At 40.7% G+C, this 18,397-nt stretch overlaps 1 protein-coding gene across 1 annotated transcript; it reads right to left on the reverse strand.

Annotated features, from left to right (window-relative positions):
* Positions 1-4,492: 4,492 nt before the first annotated feature.
* LOC121610226 (ubiquitin-conjugating enzyme E2 E1) lies at positions 4,493-16,636 on the reverse strand. The gene is made up of 6 exons (XM_041942239.1): positions 16,576-16,636; positions 15,135-15,318; positions 14,328-14,378; positions 9,012-9,144; positions 5,674-5,821; positions 4,493-4,677 (listed from the first exon to the last, which is right to left on the reverse strand). Exons 2-6 carry the CDS (start codon positions 15,287-15,289, stop codon positions 4,580-4,582), a joined length of 585 nt encoding a protein of 194 aa, XP_041798173.1. The 5' UTR covers positions 15,290-15,318; positions 16,576-16,636; the 3' UTR covers positions 4,493-4,579.
* Between the last annotated feature and the right edge of the window lie 1,761 nt (positions 16,637-18,397).

Consider the following 18,397-nt stretch of genomic DNA (forward strand, 5'->3'; position numbering starts at 1 on the left):
GCTCGCCCATGTGACCCTTTTGTCGGCCCCGCCCCTCCGCCCGGCCGCTCGAGCCACTTTAACCCAGTGACACACTTTCGGTACACGGAGGGGCGGAGCCAAGCGCGTCCAGCCGACGTAACAGAGGAATGGTAACATAGCGGTCACGTTGCACAGCACAACGTGCGGGGTGAGGCTCGCGCTGTACAGTATGTCAGGCCGCGTGCGGCCAGGTCCCGCCGATGGAACAGCAAGTTTTAGAGGTCTCCCAGTTGATTACATGACTTTTTTTTATAGGAGTCAGATAATTCAAAGCTGCAGCATTCAAACACACATCGAGCATGAGTGTGTACTTTAAAGGAAGCACATGTACAATAAATATAAGGTATGATGGACCCGAATGTGTGCATTTTATCCTACTTTAAACAGGTACTCCACTCTCTCTGATGGAAATGTACTTTGTACAACACTTGAATTAGCATCACCGGTTCCACCATTAAAAGGTTTATGCTTAAAGCGTCAGTTATAGTATTCCAACAGACCTTTAAATACAGAATCGTACTCTGTCAGGGGCCAGTCTGCATAATGAGCATGTATGTCTGAGTTTGTGCATCGTGTGTGTATATTCTATGTGTATGTCTCTGTATATATTTACATAGATGCGTGTACACACAGTTCATATCTAAACTGTAGGCCTGTGTGTATGGATGTACATGTGTAACAGGGTCAATTGTACAGCAGTGTAACAGAGTCATACACCATATAATTTTAGTTATAATTACACAAATTCTGTAACTAGTTTTAACCTTACCTGACATGTTAGGCCTCCAGAGTCAATGTGGGACGTCTGAGACTTTGAGTCCGTGTACCCCTACGTTTGTTTTTGTGGGTCCCTCTCTATAAAATATGCCTCCCGCCTTCACCTCTCCCCTTTTGTTTCTGTACTTCGTGGGAGAGGTATGCAGCACATTTTTTTTTGCTTACTCGCTAGCTAAAACTTTTTGCTGTGGCATGCTAACACATTCCTATGTTCTTTGATTTGTGTAGGGGCGTATATTGATGATTGACCGGAGGATCATTTGTTATTTCACTTTTATTGTCAGAAATAAATGGAGAGCACCTCCAAATGCATCCAGGTCTGGTTCTCTGCATAACACAACGCACGCGACGATAATCCACCGGTCACACATGTGTACATTTCTGTATATGTTTGTATGTTTATGCCTGACTTATTTTAATAAAAGACCAGAACAGGCATGATTTTACTTGCTTTTGGCTCAAACTGTATTTTAAGGATTTTATTAGATGGCCTTATACTGTACATGTGTCCATATATATGAGCCAACACCCGCTTTACGTGATGTTTTTCAGTTATATGTTCAAATAACTGCCAAACTTGCAGCAATGGAACAATCATAGATTTAAAAAACACATTTTTCCATGTTTGGGAAGCTTATGCTGCTTGTCACCTTAGTACAAAAACCTACATGTCACCAGCTCTTTATATGGGTGGGTAAACACAGTGCAAGATGCTGCTGATGGATTTTAAAGGCCTTGTCAGTACACGCCTAGTGTGGAGTCTTATCTTTACCTGCTGATAATGAATCACCACATTTCTTTCCTCCTTTACAGCCACTCAAGCTGAATTCATATCCTACTAATATTAACTACTTGGAAACTTGTGACCTGCTTTTTCCAATAAATTCAACATGCGCGAGTATAAGTTTCAGATCTCTTTATAGTTAATCCCCAAACTGTCCTCTTGCTTTAACTTTGTGCAGACTGAAATAACTTTATGTTGTGTTACTGTGTTTGACTTCTCAGTTTAGCCAATGAGAATGCGGACTGACAGGAGTCTATAGATGACACCGATGAAGAATGACAGGATTTACATCTGTAGAGGAAAACTACCCCCTTCTTTACACGCCGACTTGTAAGAAGTGAGGTGAAAGTGAAATTGTGCTATTTGTCATTTTGTTAAGCCCCATGGAAGTCCCCAAACACCCCCAGTAATCAAGATTTGATTATTCGCGGGTCAAAAGACGTACAGGTGTCAAGGTGAAAAGGTCAAACCTGAGATAAAGACAGATTTTTAGACATCTAGATTACATACACTAACCTTAAACAGCAGTTTGCTGTAGTATGCAAACATCTGGTAAACATTTGAATTTGTCCAGTGTTTTATGACTAAATACCTGCAAAACCAATGACATTCCCAACAGCCTCAGCTGTGCTTTGTGGTTAATGCTAAATGGCAAATGTTAGCATGCTTACACGCTAAACCGAGATGGTGAACATAGCAACTCTTACACGTTTAGCATCAGAATGTAGCGTTGTCACTGTGAGGACAGAATGCACAGAGTGCAGAGTTAGCATATATTTGACATATACCAAGAGATCATGGGCTAACACAGACAGAGGATTTTTATTTCACTTTGGTCCCACTTCTGCTCTGGAATATAATCACTGAAACATCAGTTATAGTTAATCTAAATGTCTAAAACCCCGTTTCATCCAGACATCTGCAGACTTGCCAGTTACCAAAGCTCTGTAACATGCGTGGTTGGAACACTGTGTCCTCAATTAACTCTTTAATCGTTTTATGTGACATTTTGCTTACCGTTTCATAAATCTCACAGGCTCAACTACAAGCATGGCCTGCATGTGACTGGTGTAAATGTAAATGATTAACATCTGACCACTGACCAGAAGTATGTGTTAAAAAAATTGCAGGGACTTCCTGCACATGTACAAAACCGTGTTTAGAAAATTAGTGATCTATTAACTTGAGCTGTTTTTATTTTGTTGTCAGAAAATATTGTGGGTTTTGGAAAAGATGCTCTCATAATAAGATCCCCTTGTCAGTTTGAAAACCATGTGTACTATCAACAGAGTGAGAGTATTTATTTACCACATTCAGCTGTCTGGACAGAGTTCAGGCCTCTGTGGAATGGTTTACTCTTGGCAGGACATGCTATCCTCAAGAGCTTTCAGCCATCAGAAGTATTTTAAGAGCTGAACAGTGAACACACTGGGATCCAACTTAGACGCAGATTTGTTGAAATATCTCCTCTGTAGTGTTACAGTTGTCTCAGTTTGTGTTGCTATTGCTGGAACAATGTTTTTATGCTTTTCTCTTTACCAGGTGTTCCATGAAAAGGAGACTTTTACCTGGTTACAGAAGAAAATTACAGTTGCATTTAAAAGTTTGGTTACCTTACCTTAGCTAAGTGAGTAAAAGATGGCCCAATTTCCAAACAGCATACGGTTAAAGATGACACATTTCTTTAATATTTTAGGCAAAAAAAGGAAAAGGGTCCAAAGCAAAAGTTTGGACCACTAGCTGCAACTCAACCCTGAAGGATGATCAATCCACCCCCATGTTTAATAGCTGGGGAGGTGTTTTGTTCATGAAATTCTGCACCCTTTTTCTCCTCACTGTGTATCTGAACTTCATCGGTCCACAGGACCTGTTTCCAGAACGCACCAGGCTTGTTGAGATGTTCATTTGCAAACTTCTGACACTGAATTTCGTGGTGACTCTTCCATGAAGGTCATATTTGTGCAGGTGTCCCTGCACAGCAGAACAGTGCATCTGCACACCTCCACTGTTCTTGTTAACTGTCATTTCATTACTACATTTCAAACTGAGGAAACAACTACCTGAAAACACGTTCCTATCTTCTTTTAGCCTTCTCCTGCATTGTGAGCATCAGTTCATCTAATTTTCAGAGTGCAGGCAGCTGCTGAGAGGAGCCCATGGCTGATGATTGTTGGGACAAGGTTTGAGGGGTCAGAGTATTTCTAAAGCTTTGAAATTCACATCACCTGGCGTTTCCTAGCGATGATGGTGAAACAAGCCCTAGCACTATTGAGCTAATTAAGATCAGACACCTTGGTAAAAGTTATCTGAGAGATCAAATCTCTTGGGGCAGCCAAACTTTTACATGCAGCTCGTTTCCTTTTTGCCCCTAAAAATAAATATTCACAATAAGAGAAATTTGGCCATTTGCCTGCCACTGTAAATAAAAAAAACACCCAAACTCTGACATTCTTTAAAAGACAAGGCTGGTGATATTCTATACTTTTCTGTCTGTGTATCAAATATATAATATACAGTATTTGTCAACAATAAGTTTCTCCTGTAAAGACCCATTTAATATTAATGCAACTGTTTTATTATATTTTTATTCATGATTTGTTTTTTAAACCAGCCTGCAGTCATGGGTGCAAACTGGAGGAGTTACGCAGCAGTTGTTAATGAACACAACTAACATATAATGACAATCAATAAACATGTAGGACAACTACATGATAGTGTGTTCATATACTGATTATGAATGCTCAATAGGGAGTTTTAAAGTAAAGTGTCACAGTCTAAAGTAAAAGTTTAAAAAAAGGAAAAGAACAAAGGAGGCAGACACGACTTCCTTTCCATTGTGTTCCTTTATTACCATATTTGCAGAGATAACTTAATCAGGAAGCAAAAAATATACCAGACAATAAAGTACTAAAAATCTGAGATACAAATAACCCCCCAACACAAACCACCCGGAGCCCCCCACCCCTCTTCCTCCTCCCACTGCCGTCCTCTGTGGGTTTATGTGGCGTATCGCTTTGTCCACTGTTTGGCTGTTCGGTCATGTTCTGCTCTGTTCGTCGTGTACTGGGTGGCGATGCTTCCCACCAGGGGATCGGCTGAATGGAAAAATAGGTTGCATGTTAAGTTGATGTGCACAGAAATGATGAGAGAAGAAGAGACTGGAGGGCTTCTGAACATCGTTTTTGTGTAGTTGAATTAACATCTGGCTCTTCTCATTTCTCTTCATAAACAACAAAGAATTTTAGGTACGTAGGAAAAAACAAGAGAGGATTTTTAGAAATGTTGGTACTGATTCCACTCACTCAGCCTACCGGTATCAAAATCTGTATTCCAAAAACAACTTTTACAGAGTGGAAAGTGGTTTATTTTTTTTCCATTAAAGCATAAATTAGGTGAACATGAGTGGAATCAGACGCTCGACTCCTATCACGATCTTATAATAAAACACTCGTCAGAGCAAATCGTGTGTCTCCTGCAGCACAGAACTGACTTCAGTCTGTGGCCCTGATGGAAAAACTCCCAGTGTGCTTTCGCTCTTACGTGCAGAGTACATTTATAAAACAATAGGACATCCAGATGACGCTGGGTTTCCTGTCAAGGTGGCACCATTTACCAGCATTTACACGCCACTTTCAGATTCGTGCTGTTTGGTAAAACCAGAAACTAGAAAACTGCAGTTTAGGGGTAGAATTTAATGAACCTGTGATTCACATCACAGTTCTGAAAATGCACCTCAGTCTGAATACTCTGTTTTGCCTCCTTCTCTTGTCTCTCCTTATGGACATATAACTGATGTGACACGAATGGTGCAGCAGAGATCGAGAGGATCTGAATAGACCAAAAAATGAAATATGCTTCCCTTTACAACACGGCTGCCACCATTTCCTGCTGTAAACAGGCTGTTTTTCAACAAATGAGTCAGAAGAAGAAAGAAACTTTTCTGTTTGCTGCTTGTTGCAGTGTGCTGAACACATTACGACCAAACTGTGAACTTGTTTTTCCCACCTCAGGCAGCTGACCACTCATCGGCCTGCACTTTCAATACCTTTGATTTGAGTTGCTCAGTTTTAACCGGCGAGGCTCAGTCTTACCTGGGTTACAGTCTGTGAGCAGGGAGCAGATGGACAGCAGCACCTTGGAGATGGTGAGGGCGGGGCTCCAGTTGTCCTTCAGGATGTCCAGACAGATCACCCCCTGGCTGTTGATGTTGCAGTGATAGATCCTCGTACGAAATGTTACCTGCAGACATAAAGGCAGTTCAATGACGGAGTGCAAAAACACTTCATTTACTATCGATGATCCACAGATTTAACCACATCAATTACATGAACAGCCAATAATCCTGTAATAGGATGTGTAATGTTCCATATTGTTGCAGCATTTGTAGGAAGATTTGTATGTTGCAAGCTTTATATAGCATTTTCCAACACAACTGTAAAGTAACTCAACGTCTAACTAAAAAGGTTTATTAATACAGAAAGTTGAATGATAAATTGTTATAATAATACAATATTGTTTGTAAATGTTATGTTAAAGGACCGGTGAGTAGGACTTAGTGGCATCTACTGGTGAGGATGCAGACAGTAGCTGCCCAGTCCAGTTTTTTTGAAACCAGGGCTTTAAGACAGGAGATGTAAGCCCTCTGGTGGTTGGAGAGAGGTACTTCTACATGCCAGGAGACACCACCTTGACCATAGACCAGGGATGCCCAAACTATTCCATCCAGGGCCGCAGGTTTTTGTTCCAACCAATCAAGAGGTGACCTAATTATCAGCTGAAGACTGAGATCAGCTGATTAAATGAGTCCAGCCTGGTGTGCTCCTCCTTGGTTGGAACCAAAACCTGCAGCCACACAGCCCTGGATGAAATAGTTTGGACATGCCTGCCTTAGACCGTCAAAAAGAGATGGATGTAGTCTGTGGGTCTGAAAAGTGAAGCCAATGTGGGAACCTGCCTTGTGTCTAATGGCCAAAAGAGGTTGACTCAATTAGTTGCAAAAATAAGTCAGATTGTATAGAAATCTCTGAGAAGACGATCCTGCTTCTCACTCGGTTTATTAGCTCAGTAAACGTCTCATGATGACCTCAATCGCTAATTTTAAGTTTTCAATACAGCATGAAGTTCATTTGGTAAACATGGTCCCATTTACAAGAAAATAAATGATGAAGCAGGTATGTTTTATTATTATCATCATGTAATTGACATCCTGCTACCATGGTGACCTGTCAATCACGATACAGGCGAAGGTGAAAGCAAACGATTTACTTACAGTAAATGTTCGGATAGAAACACTGAAAACAAAATTATTTTGGAACAAGTGAGCTGTGGGAAATGTCAGCTGGAAATGTGATGTGTTTTTACGTGTCAGTGTAGGTCTGCAGTCCGTGCAGCATCGAACACGCAGAAGCATTGGTGACAACATTGCACATCCAGCTTTGATTCTCAGATAAAAGTGGCGTCTATAGGCAATATTTGAAAATCTTACATCCACCCTTTTCTTTGTAGCTTCACGTGGCTGCTTCCTGCTGACATTTACACAGTAAACCAAACTTTCCATTCTCTCTCTCACACACTCGCACACACACAAACCACATATATTCTGTCAAAAATAAATAGAGGGCTGAGAAATATATAAGATACTGTATCTATAAGGCTTTGATTTAGTTAAAAACAAAGAGCACTAATAAATACCCCAATACAAAAAAGTAGCGAATGGCTACTTGTTTTATTATCTCTCCAGAACAGGTTGTTTTTTCTTCAATCCTATTGTTTTAGTATTGCTGACCATATTTGTTGCACAAAGTAGCTTAATTGGTCCAAATAATCATGTGGGACAAACAGATGAACCTTTATGAAACTATCCATCTACTCATGTGTACAGACAGTGGAAAATACAGTACATTGAATCCATTTAGTATAGTGGATCCACGATATACAGACAAGGCAGCAACGAGCTAAAAATAAAATCCATCATACTGATGTCTGATAAGCGACTTCATGTGCATGTTCATCTCCTTTATGCCTGCAGTGGATGAAAGGGTTCAGGAGAGAACGGATGATAAAACGGTTCAGCAGGACTTTGCTAACCAGTTTTTCCAAAAATCAGGACCAACAACATTCTGCAGTTTTCACAGTTTTTCACAGAGATCGGAGGAGACTGTAAATCTGTTTATAAACTTAAGAGAGAAGGTTTTTAAGAAAATCCTGCTTTGTGGCGATCACGGGTCTGCTTGTACACGTGCTTTCTCAAAGGAACCCCAGACAACGTCCGGACATTTTCAGGAGTTGCTCTTTTACGCATGTAGCACGTCTGTTTGCGTCAGATGCATTCTCGCTTACTGGAAAGGCTACTTTTGGTTTAGGCGAGGGGTGACACCTGGGTAGAGCGTGCAGCAGGAGGACGACACTCTTGTAATGATGACTGTTTTTGCATTGATACGACTATATGTATTTGGACATATTCACAATGCCAACGAAAGCATAGAAAGCAATATAAAGGCAGGCAGAAAAGAGTACGAGGCAGCTTCACTTCGTCCAATCGCCTACACTCGCCTATTCTCCAGACAATGATCTGCTCTCTTCACACATGGGCTCAATCGAACATTACTCGGACAAAGTCCAGTTAATGTCCAGCTCAACTGTTGAACCTGAACCTAAATTGTACTAAAAAGAACTTAATGCATCATTAATTTCTCTTTTAATGTCTGGTGATATTCTGTAGTTTTTCTGTTGTCAACAAAATCCATTACATTATTATTAAAACCGACAATGAATTGCTATTCCTCTTTGCAACAGAGCTCAACTGCTGTCCAAAAACTATTAAAACCACATCATTCAATGACGCTGCTGAACACACACGCATGCACAACTTTATCTTGAGTTGATTTCACATACACCATCCTGCTGCTGGGAATACTCACTGGATTTTAAGACAAATCTGTGGCTTTCAATAGTCCCCAACAAATACTCAGATGTATACTCAACTAAGTGCATGGCTGCTTTCGGAAATTATTAAGCCAGTTTTTTTTAAAAGGAAGTAAATATACATTACACTTCCCAAACAAGATTTACATCTGCACTAGCAACCAATAGCAAGGATAGAGAGACAGGTAAATTTTAGTCTTTTCATGGGATTTGATTATATATATAAAAAACACCAGACTTCATGTGACAGCAGAGCAAAACTCCCCCGTGTAAGATCTCTACTTTCAGTATACAGTCACAAAACAGCTGTGTGCAGTTTAGAGGATTTCTGAGTAATGTATTTCAGTTTTCTCTGGAACAGCCGTCTCTGGGGTCAACATGCAGCTGTGAAGTGCTCAGATTTTTATTTAAGTAATAAAATCATTTTGTCTTGTTTGTACACAACTTCAAGTTTTGATCAGCTGCTGTGTGAGTGCCAACAGGCATGTGGTGCTAATATCAGTACCTTGGGGGGTTTGAAGGGGTAGTCGGGTGTGAAGGCGATGTCCAGGAAGAAGACGCCTCCCTCGTACACGGAGCCCGGCGGTCCCAGGATGGTCGACCTCCACTCATAGATGTTGTCTCCTTTTGGGCCAGCACTGCAGGCAGAAAAAAATCGTTTCACAATCACTTAGATTTGTGCAAAAATGGAAGCACTGAGTAATGCACACATCCATACAGGATGGTGCTAAATAAGCTGACACTGAACTGGCTCTCTTCCTCCAAGACGGGTATGTAATTAGTCTTTTATTTGTTTTAAGTTTACTTTGTTTCACCATCTTCATAGTTATTGATCATCCACCGTAATACACTACCTTATTGCTATGGAAACAGTTTTCTTTAAAAAAAGAAAAATAGTATTAAATATAAGTCCAGTCCTTCACTCACTTTCAAAACAAGTCTTGCTCAGGCTGCTTTTGTCCACAGGGGCCACCACGGGAACACAAAATCAAAGTTCCTTGCACTTGCTTTATAGAATCAATGTTTGTTCTCATCCAGTCAATCGTATTTACCGTTCTAGATCAAATGGTCTTATCAGTAATGCTGACAAAGAAAAACAAACACTCAGCCTTTACAAACACACAGGACAAAGAAGGCACACAGCAAATACAGGACAATAAACAATAAGACACTGAGGAAGACCGTCAATATTATCAGCATAGATTATGTGCTGCTGTTGTTTCAAACAGATGCAACTGGATCTACATCAATGAAGTAACCAATGCAGCGCGTACTACAGTATGAAAGTCGCAGACTCATTCATGTACTGTTTGCATAACCTGATGAATCGCTGCACAACTGAGGCTTACTGGCAGCACGGTGGAGTATGTGGGTGTTGTATTTTCTTTCTGCAACAAGGTGATGAAGCAAAACTGACTGTAACTGCCGCCTTCCATTTAAGACTTGCTCAACATGTGTCATTAAAGGGAAATTCCACCAAAAGTCAAATAAGCTGCAGGAGTAGATTCTGTATGAAATATTTCCATTGTGTCTGAAGCTCAGAGGATCAACAGAAAATCATCAGGGGAAATCTTGGAACTGCACTGCCTTTGACGGATGAAAGCAAATGTAACATGTGCAAATTGTCTCATTTAATGTCTAATAATTACAATTTCAATATAAAATGCATTACCACTCATACATTTCTGCAAAGTGACTTCTGCAGATTAACAGGCGTAAAAATTTTCCCTTTAAATGCGGCGTGATGAGAGCCTTTTCCCTTGTGCGTCATTCTGAAGTTGCCTCAGTTCAAAGCAAATCCCCAGTGGTGTGTCTATGCGTCATGATCTGTAATCTGTATTGATTTTCCCTCAAAGCAGGCCAGCCGTTATCCTTTATACATGCAGAACATGTGGTCTTGAACCCCTTGGGGTCATGAATACAAGACATAATAGTATTGATCCAAAACTCTTCGGGGGTGTGGGGGCAGATGTTGCGCTCTGCTGTGTTTTTTTGATCCATGTTAACCACGGACGTTTGGCACCAGCTACAACATGTATTTAACTGACTACTTAACTGGGTGTTTAAAGACATGACGGGACCTGAGACAGATGAAAACTTCCACCACATGAAAGGCTTTGACTTCCAAGTAGTTGATTTTAATGATATGAGCACATTCCCTCAAACACACACACACTTTTGTCTGCATTCATGATAAGCCATTGAGGGATGCAAGAATCTGATACAGGATCAAATAAAATTGATATCATGTAAGATATTTATCGTTTGAGCGACATCAGATGCAGTAATGAAAACTAGCACAAACCTTTCTGGTAAGTCAAAGCAGTGCGCATTTCTAAAAGCAGCTGGGCAGCAGTCATGTTGCCTCTATTAAAATGTACACTGTAGACTTAAACAGTCTCACAGCTTGAACATCAAGAGCAGCAGCAGCAGCAGAGTGACATCCAGCTCCAGATAACAAGTGATGTTCACTGTCATCACTAACATTCAGTTCAGCAAGTTTGCACATTTGTGTAACATATCGCTCCGTTCAGAATCTATATCGCTCACACAGAACATCGTCAGGGAAAGAATCAGTGTAAGGAAGGCGCTTTTTACAGCCAATTTAAATCTGAAACTCTGAAACTCAACTCCTCCAGAGCAGGTTAGACGTGCAGCAGAGGTTACCATGGTGAACTGGCCAGGTTAAAAAAAGAGCCACCTGTGTGACATTGAGAACTCCGGCTTTAGGCCCAATCATTTTACGGAAAAAATAAAGTAAACAGTAAACAAATAATCGGCACAGTACCAACCAGGTTGCTGGGGCTCAACACAAATCACTGCAGTTTCATTAATATCACTCAAGTGCAGACATGCTACCTCCCCCTAAAATAACAAGCTAAGCTTGAGTGTATTTTCACATTTTGATCATTTAAGTTATTACAAAATACATTGTCATATAATAGGAGGTACTATTAAACATGGCTTTTAATCCATCATGTGCTGGGGCAGGCTGTATTTTAAGCTGTCACACTTCATTGTTGTAATTACTAAGTCCATTATGAATTTGCCTTAATGGCACAAGCCTGTTGCTGAAACCTGCTACTGCTTTTGTCCTCAGTGTCAGAGCTTTCAGCTGCAGTCATCCATCCTTAATCCACTGTTTATGACGTTAATTTACCAAGAACATCGTCACGCTGTGGTCGTGATATAGTCAGAGACACAAATCATCTTCTGGCTGTCACTCAGTGCTTCAGAGGAAACTCTCAGGACATAAGAATTAAATTCACCAAGCTTGAAAGGGAGCTTAGTCAGCATTGTGATGCATGTGACCATTTCTAATGTTTCCATTTCCTGTCTTACAAAAACTAGATATAAATTTTGTAGGTGGAAGTCAAGCTGTCAATCAATATGACATCATTTGAATGACAGCCAGCAGAAAAATATGAAAACATTTTAAACAACTGCTGTGTAACTGTTTTATCTCAGACTGCTGCAATTAATTTACCGCTACTTTAACACACAGCTCACAACATTTGTGTTATGTGGCAAAGCACAAGATGTGTCCATGCCACTTGGTTCCCTGCAGCAAACTAATAGCTTGATTTTATAAAACGGACTGTTTTTCAAATGAAGGCTGGTTGCCTGCAAGGTGGCAGGTAGTGAGAGAAGAATAGCTAGTTCTCCCACCAAGAAACAGCCTGAGAAGCTGCTGTTTTAAACATGAGGGAAAGTCTGAAGACAAGTGGCAGCAGCAACAACAAAGTAGAAACAGCATGTTTTGATGACTGAAAAAATACCAAACTGTTCCTCTCCAGCTGGCAGAAAATATCCAGACAGTGTTCATATCGATGGTCTGTGGCCTGAGGTCAGCTGTTTGATCTACTGAGCCTTGATGGGAGAGATTCCTCTGCCTCTCTACTTTCACAGGGAGGTCAGAGGTCAGGCTCAGCTGCAGAATAGCAGCCTGAAGTAGGGAGGGCTTCAGTGATTCGCCTCAGGACATTCCAGGAGGGAGCATACCTGCTGCAAAGGGAGCCTGAACCCAGACCATCCAGTTTTAAGGATCGTTTTTCAAATCACAACTCTACAGTTAACCAAGCTGCAGAAGGGTTCGCCATACGCAAGCTCTCATACTAAATATCACATGAATAACTAGTATTTTTATTTGCATTTAATTTGTCCATTATTTTCCCAACAACTCAACTTAATCAATAAATGCCAAAAATATGTGAAAAATGTCCATGAGAATTTCCCAGAATCCGATGTTACATATTCAAACTGCTCATGTTGAGTTCAAACCTACAAAATATTAAGCTTCTTATTGTATAAGTCTAAGAAAAGCAGCAAATCCTCTCATTTGAGAAGCTGGAACCATCAAACGTTTGCATTTTTGTCTGAAATAAGACGAGATTCACCCGTCACCTTAAACCAACTCTGAGTGCCTGAGAAGGGTTTTATTTAGATTCTTCAACTGAAAATAAGAACATTTTGTCAAGTTTTGTTGCTGAAAACAACTGTAATGGTGAATTTAATAGTGCACGATAATCCACCTGTTCTGAATGGATTAAAGAGGAAATATCTTGGTTTTATTACCTTTAATGCAAATGGACTTAGAGAATGTCACCAATCCATTTTCATTGTGGTTTCTTAGTGGCTGTCAGTCAAACACCATACATAATTACATTCTGCACAGGCCTCAAAATAATGTTGGTGTTCAAACATCAACACTTATAAGAAATAATGTGGAGTTATAAGAACCGGACTGACAAAGAGGCACAGTCAATATCAGACAATTTTAGTTAACCACAGAAACTTTAGTATCTGAGTATGTTGAAAAGATGTGACAAGAAACTGTAGTGCAACATGCAAAAATTTAATTGAGGTAATTTGGAAGCACTGTCGTCAATATACATCTCTGACAAGTTTATTTTTCAGTTTGAAAATGTCCACAGTCCACCTCCAGACACACATGTTTTTCACTTGCTGCTTCACTCTACAGAATGAAGTATGAGCAGTTTGACACTAGAAGGCTGTTTACACATTCATCTGCAGACATCTCAGTCCAACAGATTTGTACAAAACAGGATTTCAACCAGTTTGGAGGCCAGTTATGGTCCAAAATTGATCTTAGATGACCAGAGTGATGTGGAACCTCGAAGCCTCCAATGCACAAACACCGAGGATGGACTTCTCAGTGAAACAGGAGACATCTTGTGTCCACAGTTTAACTTTTAAAATGGAAAACATTAGCATATTCTAATTCTGAATTTTTCAATGATGGAGAAGCAGATGTAATTTTAATAAATATAAATAAAATAATTGAACTTGTGGAAAAACCAAATCAGAAACAAATTATTACTTAAAGTATTTTTACATGTCTTAAAACATGTATGAAAGGGATATTTCATAAAAAAATCAGATTATTGTCAAAGACGCTTGTTCACCATGTAGGTTAAAAAACACACAAATATGGACAACTATCAGATTTAGATTTATTATATTACTATCAGATTCAGAGCCTCGAGCCTGTGTCAGTCAGTTCACCTCTTCTGTCTGGATTAAAAAGAAATACTGCAGTTTTATAAACGTGCCAGTTTATGAGTACACGTGATGCATAGCCTGATATAACGTCTCAGTATCCACCTCAAGGCCACCTGACCTCTCTAAACTGATCAGGTGTCAGTGTTGGATCCACATTTATTGCTGTTTCTTTGTTAATGTTACATTAACACTAGTTACAGCCTCACGCCTTTATTAATCTGTAGTGTGGGATAGTGTATTCCTCCTGATTACACAGCTGTACAAACAACTACGACTTTAAGCAAAGACTGAAACTCACCTGCAGTTTGGCGGAGGGTCCAGTGTGATATCAGCCAGCTCTTTCTGAATCCTGCACACACAACAAATCAGACCAGTCACTGATCATTACAAAGACTCTCTTCAACCATGAGAAAAATAAAATAATGCATCTTCCAAGGACACAAATTCAGTCATCCTCTTATAAAACGAGATGCACATTTTGGATTACTTACAGATGCAACCTTCTTCATTTCATCAGTATGTGAGTAATGTAATTTCTGCTATCGGTTTCTCGTGTAAACAAAGAGCAACAATGATTGTGAAAGTACGCTATAATAAGACCAAGAAGAGTGATTCAGAGGAGAAAAAGGAAGCTTTGAGTCACTCACTCCACTCATCTTGTGACTGTGTACGTTTTGGTCTGTTGACACTACTGTCTGAGGAGGAATTAGCTTGTGTTCCTCTTTGACCATAGATTTCCTCCTATATGACTGCTGAACGATGGTGCCAGGTGGAAGTACTAGAAAGCACTGCTTGTTCTTTTGAAATCTGCCGTTGATGCTTCTGAAAATCTTTTTCTATCCAACTTCATTGTAGCTGCACTCAAATATCTCAATGTGGGGTAACTTTTGTTCATTTATCCATGCATGAAATCAGCTGAAATGCAACAACAGCTGTTAGTATTTCTGCTAAAAGTAGCCTCCGTCTCAAGAGAAATCCCAAATTGCTATCAAAAGGAATTCAGATTAAAGCTAAGGGCGAAATGACTGATTGTGAGACATATCCTGAGCTATATGAGAATATAATGATTGATTGATGACTTTTTGATCTGGGGTGTTATTCTAACCTTTTGGCGCTGGTCGAAAGCAGCTTGGAGGTCTTGCTCATGCTGGCTTTGCTCTCCCGTTTCTTTTTGCAAAGCGTGTCCCTCTGTCTGGTTTGGCTGGAGGACGGCGGCGACGAGGAAGAGCTGGTGCTGGCACGGGAATCCTCATCCGACATACCGGTTTGGATTGGAGAAGAGCCGGGACCTGAGGCAGAGAGCATGGGAGCAAAGTGAGCCTATTGACACCACAGCTGCAAGAGGTGGAGCAGTTTCACAATGATTTCTAACCATAGCCAAAGCAGATGCTAATTTGCCCTCCAAGTGGCAACAATAGCTGATGGTTTCAGAATTCACAAGCCACTTTCACTATTTATAAACAGTCATTTGCATGATTTCATAAGCAACTGCTGGTGAGCTTCCACAGCAGCTGGGAGACCTACTGACAAACTCATTGGTACTATTTAAGCTACCATATTCTTCTGATAATAGAAATCTTGTATTTCACTGTGATGACATTAGCAACTTCAGGCAAACACTCATAACATCACATAAGAAGCATATTTACAGTCAGTGTAGACGTATTAGCTGGGAAATTATGCTCGTAATCATCTGTTGAACTGGTTGCTCCACCTGTGTGTGTGTGTGTGTGTGTGGTGTGTGTGTAGGAGGAGAAGGAGCTCAAACAAAGCTGTTAGCTCCAGCGCTGCTATTTTCCACCTATTTATTGAACGTTAGCTAACGTTTCCGTGACGGTGAACCAACTGCCGTTAGCCGACGAGCTAGCTGAGCGCACAGTTCGCATTTAAGTTAACCATTTCACAACCGTTAACTCGAAGCTAAGACTGCTGTAATAGTTCAATTCCACTGAATGTAGATGTTTATTTAGCTTACCGTGGTGGTTGTGGTGGTGACCCCCCCCTACACAGAGTTACAGATACCTGCACCCCCCACCCACCCCAATCTGGCAACGAACACTCAGGCCCAACGACTTCAGGGATGAGACTACTTCTTGAACTGTGTGTGTGTGTTTGTGTGTGGCGAGGGAGGGGGGGGGGGCAGCTGCTTGCTAAGCATCCTTAATGAGTGAACAGACAACCGGGTAACCGTAACACAAATTTAGACGTGTGTCGTCCTGGTTATTGCACACAATGTCGTGTTAATGTGTGTTAAAACCGGGGGTACGCAGATGTATCTCAAGGCTTCATGTGACAACGAAACATTAAACGCGTCAGTTAGCAGCCAGGAACGACTCCGTTCCAGCACATAGCCGGAGCCCCTTTTTCGTGCGACCGACTAACCACGACCGTCTTGTTTGTTTGCGGTCTTTTCAGCGTGAGTACCGACAAACTGACCTTCGACTTCGCCCGGAAACGCACACAGGCAGCAGACCGATTCGTCTACTTTGGCCACTAGGTAAAAAATCGACCTTAAATCATCTATTTTGCTCACTATTAAAACTTACCCGGTCTATTGTGTCTGGACCTCCGCCACAGTCTTGGCTAGCTGGTGCCTGTCGCCCTCTGCGGAACGGAAGTAGCCTACTGCGGCTGCAGTGGGCTGTACGGCACCGGTGCTCCTCTGGAAACAGAGCAGCCTGCACCGTATGAGTTTAATACAGATTAACTCAACTAAACGCATCTAATTTGACCGATTTAACGTTAATTGCTGGGATTCAACACCACCGGTGCTCCGGTGAATATTTGACGGCACGTGGTTGCAACAGGAGGTCGAACTTGTGAACTTTGAGTTGTGAACTTCAGTATTCCACCTGAGAATTTACCTGATTATTATTATTATTATTATTATTATTACAAATAACAACCAGAATTTAACAAATAAATTAATAGATTTTTACGACTGTAACTCTACATTTGACAGACAACCATAAAAACTCAGAATTTATGAGATTATGTGATTAAAATCTGTGAAGAAAATGCATCACCAGTTCATTTTCATAATTTAAAGGAGAAAATGTGGAGGTGTGGTGTGTTGTTTACTATGCTCAGAGGGTTAATCTAAACGAACTCAAGCGATGACTAAATTGTTGCATCACAGGCTGCAGAGAATGAAACTGAAAACCCACTTGAACTGACCACATCTGGAATTAGTCATGACTCACAAGGTGTTATCCTCGGGCCCAAGGGTTGAAAATATTCACCACATGCAAACTAAGAGGACTTTTTCACAGGTTCAAGCAGATAATGGAAACAGTTTGCATTTTTGTATTAAAAGGCGTCAGTTCTCTGCACTTCCTGCATCCATCATGTGCAATCAACATTTGAAAACCTTCTTATTTGGACTGCATCTGCTGCAATTACTAATAAATTACAGATTAAGAGATTTGTAAGGTGGAAATAGCACCTTAGAGCAATTAAATGAGATGTGAAGTACATTATGTACTGTTACCTGCTGGCAGATGTGTGATTCTGAAAGGTTAACAGGGTAATCTTGTCAAATTGTGAACCTTGCTGTGCCAAAGTTTTGACAGGAGCATGTGCTCAAACCCCTTTAAGTCTCATTCAGTTTCTTTACAGTTAAAGAAAGAAGAAACCTTTTCATCTGTCTGTTTCAACACTTCATTGAAGCTGTATGACGCATACACCGGGTGAAGCATTCAAACCGAGGATGCATGATTCACAGCGGGGTTAAATGACTAGATCTGTGCTCCAATAGTATCCTGCACACACCTTCAGGAGTCACTGAAGAACTTGATATAGGGTTCAGATCCAGCAAATGCTGTTTAATTCAGACAGATTTCATTACAGCAACACATTAACCTAATCCTTTCCTCTAATCTTTGGTGAATCAACACCCATTAATACAGACGTACAGGCTTTAGCCAGATTGGCAAGCAGACTAATGTCCATCTTATTATTCATGCATACCACTGGCCGATCAGAACGATCATTAAAATGTAAAGTATGTGATCTGTAACGCTGCTTGTACCAGGATCCGACCTGGAGTACCAAATCTGTTAAAAACAGAGTGAGTCAAGAGCCGACTCGGTCCTCTGCTTAAAAGCTTTTGTTGTATGACTAATTCATGATGCCAAAATATGACACACTGCCAAGGCATGTTGTGTGATTTGTAATGCAACAAAGGCTTTTCCTCATCAGGCCCATTCCGTCTGTTTTGAATACTTTGGATCTCACTAAAGATCACCCACTCTTTTCAAATCCTCATTCGCAGTCAAGCACTTTACTTTTTTCCTCTTGTGAAATACCTCGATTCTCTCGACAGGCAGAGGAAAAGCTTCGCAAGAGACACTCTGACTTTGACAAAAG

This window comes from Chelmon rostratus, chromosome 8 (assembly GCF_017976325.1).
Source record: "Chelmon rostratus isolate fCheRos1 chromosome 8, fCheRos1.pri, whole genome shotgun sequence".
NCBI classification, from domain to species: Eukaryota; Metazoa; Chordata; class Actinopteri; order Chaetodontiformes; family Chaetodontidae; genus Chelmon; species Chelmon rostratus.

Bases quoted from the DNA above. Each gene is read 5' to 3' on its own strand.
- LOC121610226 (XM_041942239.1), bottom strand. From the start codon at position 15,289: ATGTCGGATGAGGATTCCCGTGCCAGCACCAGCTCTTCCTCGTCGCCG. The intron at 9,145-14,327 runs GTGAGTTTCAGT...TTCTGCCTGCAG, and splicing joins GACCCTCCGCCAAACTGCAG to TGCTGGCCCAAAAGGAGACA. The intron at 4,678-5,673 runs GTAAGACTGAGC...TTTTCCATTCAG, and splicing joins GCTCACAGACTGTAACCCAG to CCGATCCCCTGGTGGGAAGC.